This window comes from Papio anubis, chromosome 12 (genome assembly GCF_008728515.1).
Source record: "Papio anubis isolate 15944 chromosome 12, Panubis1.0, whole genome shotgun sequence".
Lineage (NCBI taxonomy): Eukaryota > Metazoa > Chordata > Mammalia > Primates > Cercopithecidae > Papio > Papio anubis.
Window position 1 is genome coordinate 33,434,205 of NC_044987.1, and position 15,707 is coordinate 33,449,911.

General features: G+C 36.4%; 1 protein-coding gene across 2 annotated transcripts in view; it reads right to left on the reverse strand.

The window, feature by feature from the left end:
• Positions 1-15,707, reverse strand: part of ARHGAP42 (Rho GTPase activating protein 42) — a 313,699-nt gene that overhangs the window by 132,409 nt on the left and 165,583 nt on the right. For both annotated transcript variants that reach the window (XM_003910587.5, XM_009187162.4), the window contains one exon: positions 8,062-8,133. In XM_003910587.5, the coding sequence (XP_003910636.2) occupies positions 8,062-8,133 (72 nt within the window). The remainder of the gene's footprint in view (positions 1-8,061; positions 8,134-15,707) is intronic.

A 15,707-nucleotide genomic window follows, 5' to 3' on the forward strand; every position in this document is an offset into this window, starting at 1 on the left:
ATTTTCTTTTTTTTTTTTTTTTTTTGAGACGGAGTCTTGCTCTGTCGCCCAGGCTGGACTGCAGTGGCCAGATCTCAGGATCTCAGCTCACTGCAAGCTCCGCCTCCCGAGTTCACGCCATTCTCCTGCCTCAGCCTCCCAAGTAGCTGGGACTACAGGTGCCCGCCACCTTGCCCGGCTAGGTTTTTTTTTTTTGTATTTTTTAGTAGAGACGGGGAGTTTACTTAATATTTTAAGTGCACTCTTGAGACCTTTTGCTAAGAAAAAAAGATTCCTTTAAATATAGAACTACTCATTGCCAATTTACCTGATCACCCTGATGGATATACAAGTAGACTAATGTTCTTTCATGACTGCTAACATAAAATCTGTTCTGCAGCCCATGGATCAAGAAGTAATTTTGACTTTCAAGTCTTATAATTAAAGAAATGCATTTCATAACTGATATGGTTTGGCTCTGTGTTCCCACCCAGATCTCACATCAAACTGTAATTCCTAGTGTTGGAGGAGGGGCCTGCTGGGAGGTGACTGGATCATGGGGTCAGATTTCTCCCTTGCTAGTCTCATGAGAGTGCGCTCTCATGGGATCTGGTTGCCTGAAAGTTTGTAGCACTTCCCCTTTTGTTCTCTCTCCTCCTCCTGCTCTGCAATGTGAAGAAGGTGCTAGCTTCCCCTTTGCCCTTCCCCCATGACTGTAAGTTTCCTGAGGCCTCCACAACCATGTTTTCTGTACCTGATTGTGAGTCAATTAAACCTCTTTTCTTCATAAATTATCCAGTCTCAGGTAGTTACTCATAGCAGTGCGAGAACAGACTAATACAGTAAAGCTATCATTGTCAAAGACAGTGATTTCTCTGACAGATCTAGGCAAGGTAAATTGAAAACCTTCTGGAAAGGATTCACCACTCTAGAAGCCATTGACAACATTTATGATTCACGGAAGAAGTTGATTCTAATCCTTACGGATGACTTGGAGGGGTCTGAAGACTTCAGTGGAGGAACTTCCTGCAAATGTGGTGGAAACAGCAAGAGAACTAGAATTAGAAGAGGAGCCTGCAGACAAGACTGAATTGCTGCAATCTCATGATCAAACTTAAAGGATGAGGAATTGCTTCTTATGGATGAGCAAAGAAACTAGTTCCTTGAGATGGAATCTATTCCTTGTGAATATTGTTGAAATGCCAACAAAGGATTTGGAATATTCCATGTACTTAATTGATAAGGCAGAGGCAGTGTTTGAGGGAATTGACTACAATTTTAAAAGATTTAAAATTTTACTACGGGTAAAACGCTATCAAAAAGCAATATCACACACTCCAGAAAATACTTTCATGAAAGAGTCAACCTGTGAAGCAAACTTCACTGTAGTCTTCTTTTAAGAAACTGCCAAAGCCACCCCAGCCTTCAGCAACCACCACCCTTACAGTCAGCTGCTACCAACATCCAGGCAAGACCATCCACCAGAAAAATGAACACAACTCATTAAAGGCTCAGATAATTGTTAGCATATTTTAGCAATAAAGTATTTTTTAAATAAGGTATGTATGTTGATTTTTAGACATAACACTGATTGCACACTTAAGAGACTACTGTATAGTGTGAATATAACTTTTATATGCTGTAAGAAATAAAACATATGTGTGACTCATTGGGATATTTGTTTTAGGCCAGTGGTCTGGAACTGAACCTACAAAATCTATTTCCAAGGAACCTGCCTATATACAGATCTTTTACCTCCTTTGTTAACTTTGCACCTAATTTTATTATTGCTATTATAAAGGGGATTATTTTCTCAATTTTCCTTTTGGATAGTTAATTAATAGTATTACATTGGAAAGCTGCTTGTTTTCATTGATTTTGTATCCTGCAACTCTGTTCGAGTTGAGTGAGGCATTTGTAATACTTCTTAGATTCTCTAAGCTATTTTTATTTTGAGACAAGTTAGACTGCAGTCAGTTTTCACATGACAGAAATCTAAGACTGAAACAGGAATTGTGACAACTATGTATAGATTTTTTGGATACTACATGCTAAAATAACTGCATGTATAAGGCATGTTTAAAAATAATAAACAAATGTTCAGAGACAGAAACAAACTCTACAATGGACAGAACAAAGGGACCAGAATTATCGGTTTCCATTACCGTCTTCAACATGAAAACAATATAAAGAAATCAAGTTCTATTATAAAATGACTAGCAATATATTGTTGATTTCTATATAAAAACCATAGAAGAATGTTCATATGATTTTTATTAAAGTCTTAGTAAAAATAAAAACCAATGTCTCACAAAACATTTCTCATAGAAATAAAAATGTATCCTTTAACTTTCATGGGCAGTATTTCCCAAGTTTCTTATCTCTAATGAAACAAGTCAGCATTAATTGCCTACTGTATACTGGGGACCCTGGGCATCAAGGGGAATTTCTTTTTTTTTTTTGAGACGGAGTCTCCCTCTGTCACCCAGGCTGGAGTGCAGTGGCCGGATCTCAGCTCACTGCAAGCTCCACCTCCCGGGTTCATGCCATTCTCCTGCCTCAGCCTCCCAAGTATCTGGGACTACAGGCACCCACCACCTCGCCCGGGTAGTTTTTTGTATTTTTTAGTAGAGACGGGGTTTCACCAGGTTAGCCAGGATGGTCTCGATCTCCTGACCTCGTGATCCGCCTGTCTCGGCCTCCCAAAGTGCTGGGATTACAGGCTTGAGCCACTGTGCCCAGCCAAGGGGAATTTCAAAAGTAAGGGAAACGTATTAACTATGCTTGGTTAAAGGGGTAGGTTTGGGCATATTTGAAAACATTTTGATAACTAAGATATTTCACACTAAACCATTTATTTGTTAAAGGTAAAGAAAATGAAGTATTTCACAACAGAGTTGCTCTAGGGAGTAGAAGGGCTTCTGGTCTGAGGAACTGAGTTCTGATCTTCACTGGGCCACCACGTCTCTTCCCAGTTTGTTTCTGTATAATATACATCTGTATGTGGAAGGTGAGCCTTTGTCCTCCTTAGTGCAAGTTCCATCACTAAACATATGCAATACTCTGGTATGTATGTATGTTTATAAACATACATTTGTTTTTCCACAGTGTATTATCTTTGATTAGAAACTCACACAAAGGCCGGGGACAGTGGCTCACGACTATAATCCCAGCACTTTGGGAGGCCAAGGTGGGTGGATCACTTGAGATCAGGAGTTCAAGAGCAGCCTTGCCAACATGGTGAAATCTTGTCTCTACTAAAAACACAAAAATTAGCCTGGCATGGTGGTGGGCACCTGTTAGTCCCAGCTACTCAGGAGGCTGAAGCAGGAGAATCACGTGAAGCCAGGAGGCAGAGGTTGTAGTGAGCCAAGATTACACTACTGCACTCCAGCCTGGGTGACAGAGTGAGACTCCATCTCAAAAAAATAAAAATAAAAATAAAAATAAAAATAAAAACAAAAACAAACAAACAAAAAACCTCAGACATACAGCTCTATCTATACTTCGGAGTCAGCTGGTCTACGTAGCAACAGGCATATAAAGTGCAGAGAGGACCTTACAATCAATTAACTCTGAGAACAGCGAAGTTTCCAATACAGTCATGGAAATGGAAATAGAATTGTCAATTTATTCAAAAAGCATCCAAAACCAGTTATGATTCATCTCACTCTATACTATTTGGTTGATGCAAAAGTAATTGTTGTTTTTGCCATTACTTTTGCATCAACCTAATATGACTACTATGGATATATTCCTATGGTGGAAATTCATAGAGTTGACATCAAGCGTTCTGAATACCTACTTTCCACTAGTATTCTAGAACTTAAAGCAGCAGTGTGTCAGGAGAAACTAAACATTCAATCTAAGCCTCTGACACATGTAATATGTCTGGCCTGTAACACAATTTCATTCTGAATATACCAACTTACTAAGAAACTTTAAATAAATACATCCTTGACAACTGTTTATAGATAATTCTCCTAATCTTCAAGTATCTGAAACAGCAGAACCCATTTCCTCCTGTCCTTCAGTTCAACAACCCCATTACTAATCTTTTCTAATGCCTCTCATGGATGCACGATGCTTCTTTCCCACAACTGTAACTTACCAAGAGCCTTACTTTCACAGTGAAGTATCAGGTGTCTCAAAGTGCCATAGAACACACTACAAAGGAAATGTTTGTGGTCCATGGATCTTATCCACTGCAGTTAAACAGTATCATCTGGTTGCAAGGCAAGGGCCACTTTGACTCAGCATTTTCCACTCTGTTTTGCCTGTGTGGACCAAGCTGAAGAGGTCGCTGACTGCAGTGGAAGATTCTACGCTTAATCAACAGCCCTGCCTTCCAGCTGGCTAATCAGCCCAAACATGCTTGTGGGAAATCTTCAAGGCAAAGGCTGAAAAGCTGCGGAGTGTCACTTTTAGAATTAACTTTATGCACCAAATAAGAAAATACCTAAGTAAACAGGGACTGAAGTAATAGAAAAAAATAAGTACTTTCATGTATGTTTATTCCACAATGCCAAAAGAAAATTATCTATACACATATTTTGGAAGAACATGCCTGTTTTTTTGTTGTTGTTGTTTTATTTTTTTGTTTGCTTGTTTTTTGTTTTGTTTCTTGAGATGGAGTTTTGCTCTTGTTGCCCAGGCTGTAATGAAATGGCATGATCTTTGCTCACCACAACCTCTACCTCCTGGGTTCAAGCAATTCTCCTGCCTCAGCCTCCCAAGTAGCTGGGATTACAGGCATGCACCACCCCACCCGGCTAATTCTGTATTTTTTTAGTAGAGATGGGGTTTCTCCATGTTGGTCAGAAGGCTGGTCTCAAACTCCCAAACTCAGATGATCCACCCGCCTCAGCCTCCCAAAGTGTTAAGATTACAGGTATGAGCCACCGCACTCGGCCAAACATGCCTGTTTTTAATTCACTATTCAATTTGCTAAGCAAGAACTACTTGGCAGCTTAGAAATAATTTAGTACTAAATGCATCAGGCAGATAAAATACACAGAATCACCACCACCAAAACACTAAATGAATAATGTTAATGCTCAAGACCGGCTTCATTTAATCACAAATTTAACCTTCCAGTGAACAGGTAAAGACATAGTATACTGATGGGTGTTCTCAGTTGATCTGTCCTGCAATTGAGATGTTTACAAAACAAAATAAAATGTTACTAAGACTCCTGCCACTGCAACTGTAAGATAACTTAAACCTCCACGTAGGAAAAAAGATAATTACCAAACAGATGAAACTTACTCTTTTGGGGGGCTAGAAAACTTGGAATATGTGTACTAGGGAAAAAAATTTTCACACAGCTCTAATTCAGTTTTATAAAAACAACATTGATGAAGTGAAATATTGTAAGTCAAGGCTCTGAAATAAAATGGCTTCATTTGGGGACCACACTGACTGTGTCAGATCAGCTCTGTGATTTCAGATCAGCTCTGTGATTTGGTGCAGGCCACCCCATCATTTTCCTCATTTGTAAGCAGGTATAACACCAGTACCCACCTCACAGTTTGCTCGTGACTATTTAATTAGGTCACAGATTTTCACTGAAAGTCCCTGCCAATAAAAATTAGCTATTACTAATTTTGAAAAGACTCTCCTTGTGCTAGGACACCATATTCTTGTCATTTCCTCTTTCTTTTGTTCCTTCCTTCTCAGCCTCCTTTCCTGTCTTTCTTTCCCTAAACATCAAGTGTTGAGACAGTTCTTAGGTTATAAGCGTCCTGGGTCCTCTTCAGTTCTCGCTCTATTCTTTCTCAGTGGGATCTAATGTACTCCCATGACTTTAATAAACCCCTAGAAGACAGAATTCCCAAGTGTTTGTTTCTAGTTCAGATCTGAATACACACCTGCTAATTCAACATCACATGGATGTCTCAGAGGAGCCTAAATTTCACTCATCATGACTAAAGACTCAACTTACCATCATTGCCATCCAACATAAATGTTGCCTATATCAGTAAGTGGTTCAACAACCACCCAATTATGCAACCTGAAATCCAGAGAGACATTTTCCTGAAACGTTCTCCTCCTAAATTTCCAGTGGGTAACCCACTTCCTACTATTGTCATTTCACCTCTAATATAGCTTTCTTACATCTCCTTGTCCCCACAGTTACTTTCACCCTCCTTATCTAAAGCCACTAACCGCCAGCCCCAAAACTGGTTTGCCCAGGTAGTCTGTCCTACTCCTATCCATGCAGGATATGCAGCTAGAATGACATTTAAAATACAAATATGATATCACTCTCCCGCTAACATTTCTATTGCTTATCACTGCCCTTAGGCTAGGGAGTAAAATACTGTGAGTCATTTACAAAGCTGCACACATGGCCTCTGCCTCCAGGGTCCACTGTGCTCCAAACACACTGGACTTTCTTCTACTAAAATGCGAGGCTCTTCCCTCCTCCACCAAGAAAACCTTTATTCATTCCCATATTCCATTCCCTTTTTTGGAATATTTGTAAGTTTTTTTCTCTCCCCACCATTGTGTCCCCTTTTTCTTCCTCATGACTTAGGTCTCTACCTAATACTTCTTGCAGAAGACATTTCTTGATTTCCTGGACAAGTTCAGATCCATTAATTATGCCCTTGTAAAGCACTCTGTACTTTTGCATCACAATCTCCAATACATTTGTAATTACTTCTATGTCTGTCTTTCATGAAAGATAATAGGGACATACGTGCAGGAATCATCTCTGACTTGTTTACAGCTACATCCGTTCATCTTATCAAACACCATGCATGCCACGTGTGAGCCAACCATGAGACTGATAAATATTTGCTGAATTAATTAACATAAAAATGGTTCTGATTTTAGTCCTTCACTTGAAAATTGCTCACAATTGGTGGACAAATGCACATAAAATTCTTATCAAGGCACACTGTGTTAACTTCTTAAGAGAAATATGTGTAAAGGCTATTCAATCCTACGAAAAGGAAACCAAATAGGTTCTAGAAGGGGAACATCTGCATGAGAAAGGCCTATATAAGGAAGGCTTGTTTCTGGTGCTGGGATATGAAACCTGGCGAGACTTCAAAAAGTGAAGTGTAAGAAGTATTCCAGAGAGAGGGAAAAGTTTGGGCAAAGACATGATTAGTGTCAGGTATATACAGAGACCGGTGAACAGAAAATTATGCCTGCTGGCGGGGTATACTGAAAGGTAGCGAAGTTCAAAATTCCAAGTTGTGCAAAGCTTTCATAATCAAAATTAAACTGTCAAGCAGAACCACAGAAGGTTTCATCATTGGAAGAATGACATAATTGAAGATGGTGAAAATTTGTTAATATATTAGAAGGAGGGTGTGGAGATCATTTAGTAGGCTATTTCAAATATTTCAGACAGAGGTAAGGAGGAAAGGAGTAGAAATAATTCTGCATTAGAATGGACAGCACTGCCTGAATGGGGAAGGGATATGACATTGACTAAAAGGAAAACTCAAACAGGGTAAGAATGAGGGAAGGATGGGAGAGGAGATGATTAGTTCTATTTTAGAAACCTTAAGTTTTATATGCTCCCATGATGTTGCACAAGTGGTTAAAATATGGCTCTGAGAATGAGGATGCAGGCAAATTTCAGATTATTAGAATCAGAAAAAATTTAATTGGTCCATAGTCAATTAAACATTAACAAAAAGGCTTTGTGACAAACATTTCTAAATTTTTCACAAACACATATTTTTATTAATAAGAAATACAAAGAATATTAAAAGCTCTCATATAATCATTGCTTGAATTGTCAATGTGCCCAGTCCCTAATTTTTAATTTATTTAGGAAGAGAGTTCCTCATAATTTCACCCTGTCTTCAAAATAGTTAATTCCTACAATTGTTGGGATAGGAAGAACTCATTTATAACATGCTTTTCATCTACTCAGTAGAATAATATATTTTATGTCTAAAAGAAGTCCAGTCTTTTGTAATAGGCTCTATGCAAAAAGTTTAAAATGATGTGCAAAATTTTTTAAAAGGTCATTCTAATTTCAAAAATGTTAACATCTGAAATTATGTCATCTTTAATTATCAGGAGAATATCTAAAGAATAATAAAATGTAACACTTACTTTTGCTGCACCTATCTGTTCTTTTCGAAATTTCTCAAGTGGTGCAATTAATACATCATTAGCATTTTGGATCTGAAATAAAAAATGCACATATATTAAATCTTGCAGAATTTCATGCCAACAACATTGAAAAAATGGCTGCTTTATCCAACGTATCAAATAGACTGTTTTTGTTTTTGTTTGCATCTATAAAAACAACTTACATGTTATATACAGTTTTTCTACTTTATAATTAAGCTGTTTTCACATATTATTTCCCTTGATCCTAATAACAATGTGAAAAATATGAAAATAAGTACTTGTTGTGGTGAAATCTTGGTTTGAATACTTAAATTTCTTCTTCTAAAACTTAACTAAGAAACAGCACATTGGGTATTAAATTTACAAATACCTATAATTACACTGGTTTAATGTAGCCAGTTCAAGCATCATTTTAAAATTAAACCATATAAAAGCTCTTCCATTTTGCCATTAGAATGGTAGAATTCTACAGCTGCAAAATAAGGCTTATTTTTTCCCCTATTTAATTAGATTCCTCATAATGAGGAATTGAGGTTTGCCTGAACATTCTCATAATGTTTCCAACTTGACTAAAATAGTATTTGATTTCATTTCAGTGAAAACATATTTTAGCCCCAATTCCACATTGAAATTTACTTAAACTTTAAAACAAATAAATCTTTTCATATTGATCTGTAAGACTACTGCAATGGGAGTGCAAGATATGAAGACCAGCAACTGAATGCAAGCAGACAGAAATTCCTAAGGATACCATTATTCTGGAAGGGGATGTTCTTTTAAAAAACAGCCTTAGAAAGCATTAAAATAAAGAGGAGGCCCAGTTACAAAATTTATAATTTGTTCTACGATTATGACAACTGAACAAAATCTATTACATAATTAGCAAATACCAGGATAAAGAGAGAAAAACTCTTATTTTTAAAATATATTATTCTACTTTAAAATAGGTTAAAGGGTATACAGGGGCTCCATGTACTATTTTTCTAACTGTTTTGTAAGTTTAAGATTGTATCAAAATATATGCATTTCAATGAAAGTGTCACTTTCCTTATTTTCATTAAACTGGTTTATCTCTAGTCAAGTTTTAATTTCTTTTTTTTCTTTCTTTCTTTCTTTTTTTTTTTTTTGAGAGGGAGTCTCGCTCTGTCGCCCGGGTTGGAGTGCAGTGGCCAGATCTCAGCTCACTGCAAGCTCCGCCTCCCGGGTTCACGCCATTCTCCTGCCTCAGCCTCCTGTGTAGCTGGGACTACAGGCGCCCGCCACCTCTCCCGGCTAGTTTTTTTGTATTTTTTAGTAGAGACGGGGTTTCACCGTGTTAGCCAGGATGGTCTCGATCTCCTGACCTCGTGATCCGCCCGTCTTGGCCTCCCAAAGTGCTGGGATTACAGGCTTGAGCCACCGCGCCCGGCCAAGTTTAATTTCTTAAAGTCCATCATCTAAAAATGCACACAGATAATATACAAAAATAAAAAATAAAAACTAGCGTGTTGACACCACTATCCATGATCCTGTTAATCTTTGATTTGCAGAAAAATGAGAATGACAGATCTTGAAAAGAAGACCAAAATCTTATGCTGTGAAAGCGTACAAATTAGATTAATAGGCAAAAAATCTTGTCCCAGACAATGAGGGCCAACTGGAGATACCACTGACATCCATCACCTAATCCCCATTTGTGAGCTCAGACAGACATACCTCCAGATAGACTGTGCAGGCATCCTACTGGGAAGAGATTATTAGAAATAGCAGTAAAATAGCTCACTTTTAATTATCTCTCTAAAACCTCTTTGCCCTCATTAAAACCCCCAATTACATACATACACACACACAGACACGCGCGCATGCGCACACGTAACCAGATTGTGCAGCTGCAATACAAAGCTGACTCCACCTTTAAAGTTAAGTTTGCATAAGGGGAAAGACAGTATCATCAGTACTTTTGTGTAATTTGGAATAATAGCAATAATAAAGGCTACTATTCATTGAATGTTTACTTTATGCTGGAAATTGCAATAAGTCCTTCACAAGCATGAGCTAATGTATTTAAAGCCAGCTAAATGGCTGGGAGAGAAATTCAAATCTGGAAGTGATAAGGAACGAGGCTGGGTTCCTGTAGTACTGACAGATGCATAGCAGGAATTCCAGAGACAGTTCTGTGGAAGACACAAAAGGACTCAATGACAAATTGCATAGAGGGGGAAAGAGAGAGGAATCAATGGAGAAACTAAGGTTTTGGCCTCAGCCACTGGAACTTTGGTAACACATCAAAATTGGGGCAAATGAGGTAGGGAGTATGCTTGGTAGAGAAAGAATAAAGACAACGATTAATTTCACCTTGTTCCAATTACATCTGATGTCATGGAAAAACTCAAAGAAATATTATGTCAGAAAATCCCATCTCACATTGGCAGAACTAATAAATATGAATGGATGTTTTTTATTGGGAAGGAAAGGATTGTGAAAGGCAGTAGATGGGCTGATGTCATATACTAAGACCTTGGCACTCACATTCACATCCAATGGTTTACATCTCTGCTAAACCCCCTCTCTTGTTGTTACATACAGAGGACCTCAAAATAAAGCAAAAGCCAGATGATATAACAAAACAGAATAATTAACAGCACCCTGTGGGCTAAGTATAATTTCCTATCTCTATTTCTTTCACATTTCTTGGGTTATTTGGATTTGCTTTTTTTTTCCTTCTTTTCCCATTCTCTTACCGTGAAACTAAAGGAAGAAACAAATAAGTGGCAAAGGTATTAAACAGAAAAAAAAAAAAAAAAAAATGAAGGGGGTGAAAACATCCAACAGGGTGATAAAGAACAACAGAAATGATTTCTTGAGTGTTTCTAATGTGTCAAATACTACACTAAGGTCTTTACAATATAAAGATTAAAGTCAATATTTTATGGGTAATGAAATCAAACATCTAAAAAATGATCTGGAATGTATTAAAAACATGAATGTTAAAGTTCGACTCAGCTTCATTTGAATCTCAGTGCCAAAACTGATAATACACAGTGTTTCATCCCTGTACTTCTTAAAGTTTTTATAAAAATTAAAAGCAAAATAAATTATTTTGAAAAAAATCACTAGCATAGATTTGCACATGGAAGGCTCTCAATAAATGTTAACTTCTTCAAAGAATTGAATGTCTACTCTGTATTCATAACTGTCCTAAGCAGTCTTTACAGTTTCCCCTAAATGATTTAAAATGTAGTTATTCAAAGCTAGAAATTGAAATCCAGATTAATAACAGAACTTATCCAGAGGCCTAGCAGTAGTAGATAACCCCACGTTTTTCCATAAACCATTATAACAAATGCCTGGCTCTACCTCTGAAATATGATGCCACTTTTGTATGCAGTCAGTGGCTGCTGTTCACAATATGTAAATTTAAATTCAAGAGATCAAAATGGAAAATGCCAGCACTCAAAGGGCACTAAGTGGATTTACAAACCAATTTGGCTGCTTGTGAGCCTCATCTTTATAGATTCCCCCTAGGAATACATGACTTTTATCCCTACACAGTGGTCACTCATATAGATTAAACCCTTCAAGTCTGAAGAAATCCTGAAGTCAAGAAGGTGTTAAAATTTTGGTAGGATTAAAAGAGTTACTGTTGCTACTGTATAAGAAAGGAAAATGTCATATAGAGGGTAGAAAACCCTTATTTAAAATGTGAATTAGAGTACAACTATGGTGACAAACCTTGAAAAGTTAAAAAATAAATCTAGAGAAATGCAATTTTCGCTCACACGGAACTCTTTCATCCGGATTCACAAAACAAGCTTGATGAAATTCCTTCCAGAAGGGTAATACTTGGGGGAAAAATCAAGTCAAAGTTCAGGAGATTCAGGATCCCATAATATCTGTGGAATGTGCAACTTTGCATGACCTTACTAAGATGCTTTAGAAAAAATACAAAATAAATTTTAATACTCTCCCTAGATATTGATAAGATAAATTATTGAAGATGCCTTATTATGGTAATTAAGAAACAATTAACTTACAATTACTAGCCATTACCTAAACCTTGGCTTTAAGCAACTTATTTTTATAGATATTGGTTCACATTTAAAGTAAAAAACAATTACTGGTAATTTCACTTATTTTCAGTAGAAGAAAAGCAAATCTGATATTGGGTAATACTTCGCCATATAGCATTTACCATGCATTTTAACTGTGGGTAGGTTATTTAAGCCAGGCAATTAAGTTTCCTGTCACTTTCTTTTGCTATTTCAAGTGGTTCTAATAAACAGCCACAAGGGGGTGCACATAAATCATTCAAAAGTAATGGCTAGAAACGTTTTCATGTGGTTTGAAGAATGATTCTCCAAATATGTTTGGATTTCCTTTTTTACCCCCCACATAATCACGAATTATAATTTTCTAGGGATCATGCATTTTCAAATGCTATCTTTTAGGAATTTCCAGGGCTTGCTTTTCATTGCTGATAATCTTGTCACACTTATTCACTAAAAAAGAGGTAGCAATGGAATAAAATAAATCTGAAAGGTACATCTCTTAACAATTTTATTCTTACACTTCTTCCCTTTCCAGGTTTTGATTAAAATCCAGTGATATTGGTGCCAGTCACAGCTCATCACTAATTAATGACTATATGTCCCATTATCTTGCAACTCATTAGCTAACATCAGAATGTCCGAAAAATTACAGTTCCTTACCTCTCATTTTCAAAGCAATAAAACACTCAGTTTTGATGCAAAGATTTAATTATATTTTCAAGTACTATTTAAAGCAATACTTCTGATATTCTAAAGTACTATTTAGAGCAATTGCTTAAGGCTATAATAGGCTACACTATTTACAACAAAAAACATAAATGGTAGAGTTCATTGCAAAAATAATTTCCTGTTGAGATGGCAATATAAAAAATCAATACAAAGTGGAAAGACCATAAAGGTATGTAATAATAAGTGAAATGATCATAATCAATGCAGAAGATATCTACACAGTCTTCGATGTAAAAGAATGGATTATTTTCCCATTCATATTTACAACTGAATCACATCACAGCTGAAAATCACATCACAGTTCTAATTTCTGATTGATTACAAGCAAGCATCTCTTCTCTGCCTTATCCCAAACTGTATCTAGTTCCTCCTTCCTCAACAGCTTCTTAGGAAGAAGCTCTGGCAAGGAGTGGGGAAGTGGGGTGCTAGCCTGGCATTCACTCCCAGGTACTGGCCAATTTAACTCTCCACAGCTACATAATATAGACATTCTTCTCTAGGTCAGTAAATCCACAGCACTACTAAACTAGATCTCAATGGCCAAAACTCACATGAGGTATAGAGGATGGACACATGAGCACATCTTGCATTAATAAATAATCAGAAGTCAAAGATTAAATACATATTACTTCATACCCTTTAATGTGAGCAATTGACTGAAAAAAAACATACTGCCATCTAAAAACAAGTGCTATTTAAGGCTATCTGGATACTTGTCATTCATTTAATTCTGACTTCAATGTCACTTGCTACTTCAGCATTTGAATGTTTTGGATCTACTTAGTGACAGAGTTCCACTATGGATCCCACCCCATTGGACCTCATCAGTTAGATATAACTCTTACTTGAATTTAATATAACTTTCATCTTTCTCAATTTTTATCAGCAATAATACTTTTCTTATGGAAATATTTTGGGAAAATTAACTTAAGTTTCTGGAGAATTGTTTCTGGAGAATGCCCTCTTCTTTTTCAGAAGATAAGTAGAAGCAATACATTCTCAGGAGAATACTCCCAGTTATTTTTAATTAATTGGCCTAACCATGACAACTATGCAATCTTGATCAAGTTACTCAAACTAAGTTTCCTTTTCTATATAATAAAGATGATAATATGTCCTTATCTCATGGCCTGCTTACAAAGGTGAAATTTTTTACTTTATGTCTAATGATCATAAGAATTTATTAATAAAGCATTAATTGCCTATTAAATTCTTTCTTTTGAGTAGGCCAACTGCAGTGCTCTAGATTTTTTTTTCAACGAATTAGGAAGCTGCTATTGGAGTTTTAGTATAAGAGTGATATCTCACTAGAACATACTTGATGTCAAAGCTTATTAACTGCAGAAGAGTAGTTAATAGGGGTAAAATGGCAAACAATCTCTCTACTTCTAGAGTTTATAACTAGTGACGAATATATAAATCAAATAAAAGTTTGCTATTTTTTAATAAAACCATCTATACTCATAAGGTGGAGGAATGGAAAACCATGCAACCAAGAAGGAATTGACCATTTTCACAGAATCTAGCAGAGAAAGTGGGAGAGGAGAGTAGATTGTAAAATTTCATATAATCCACTGTGATGCAATTAACATCATAACTCTAGGTGGTAACAAATTAAACTATTTGTGTACTAGTTATTTGAACCACAAAGGTAGGTTATTTATTGTATCTTTCTTGTTCTTAAACTACTTTTGCTTTATTCCTTTCTACTCAGCAATCTCTAATGGGGGATTAAAATAAGAATACTTTTTAAACATTTAAGTATTGTAGAAACATTTTCAAATACCAGACATAACCATAACATATTGCCTCCCCACTTATCTATTTATTACCAGCCTAATTACTGCTTTTTCATTTATAACCCTTTAATATTGGAGGCTAAAAACAGAAAACAAAGTCAAACTTCTTTTCAACTATAAATATCAAGATATGTGAAAGGTCAAATTAGAATTGGCATCTTAAAAGCTGCTTAAAATAATACTCCAAATGACCTGCATATACATTCACTTTTAAAAACATACTTTTTTTTTTTATTTTGACCAAAAGGTATGCATTTAAGAAAGCAATTTTACAGAATTTTTTAAAAGACCATATTAACTCAAAGGTCACACAAGGAAGATATTTAAGTTATGTCATTCAGAACCTGTATTCTCAAAGGGAGATTTAAGAAACGTAGTACCCTGAAGTTGTTTCATTCCAACAGGTTAAATACTCACTCCTGCATCTGACTAGGTAAAAATGTTCTTCAGGGATACTGGTGAGGTTACTTCAGCCGGTTCTCTACCTTTGCACATTCTAAGGAAACATCAGGGTCTGCTGAACTTTGTACCTCTGGTGGCGCAACTAGACCACTCCAGTGATGTTCCTATGTTTGTTAATATGGCCAAAAATATTCCTATAACACAGTTGCCTTATTTATGTCAATATCCTCATGTTCATGAAAATATACCTCCTCCCATTCTCCCACCTCAAATATCAGAGACACCGTACATCCCAAGCTGAGCTAGTTAGGGCCTCAAGAGTATTTCTATTTATATGTTCTAACCCCTAACTTAGAGTGGGGGAAAGTGGCTTTGTGTATGGGAGCAAGGGGAGGGAGCTTCAGCAAAGTGATAATTTATATCACTCCCTCCCTCCCACTTAATGCTATTTCTTCTTGCTAATTGTGCTCTATCCTTCTTGGTATTCCCTACTAAGAGTATCTTTGGATTGAAAAAAATAAAATCATTCATCTTTTATAAATTCTTCATTTGTGAATTTAAGCAAATTTCTGATAGCCTTTGCCAGTTTAAAAGCAAATAAAATTCATTAAATTCCCAGTCATATTTTATAGCAATTGCATTTTAGTAGCTGAATGTTAATATAATC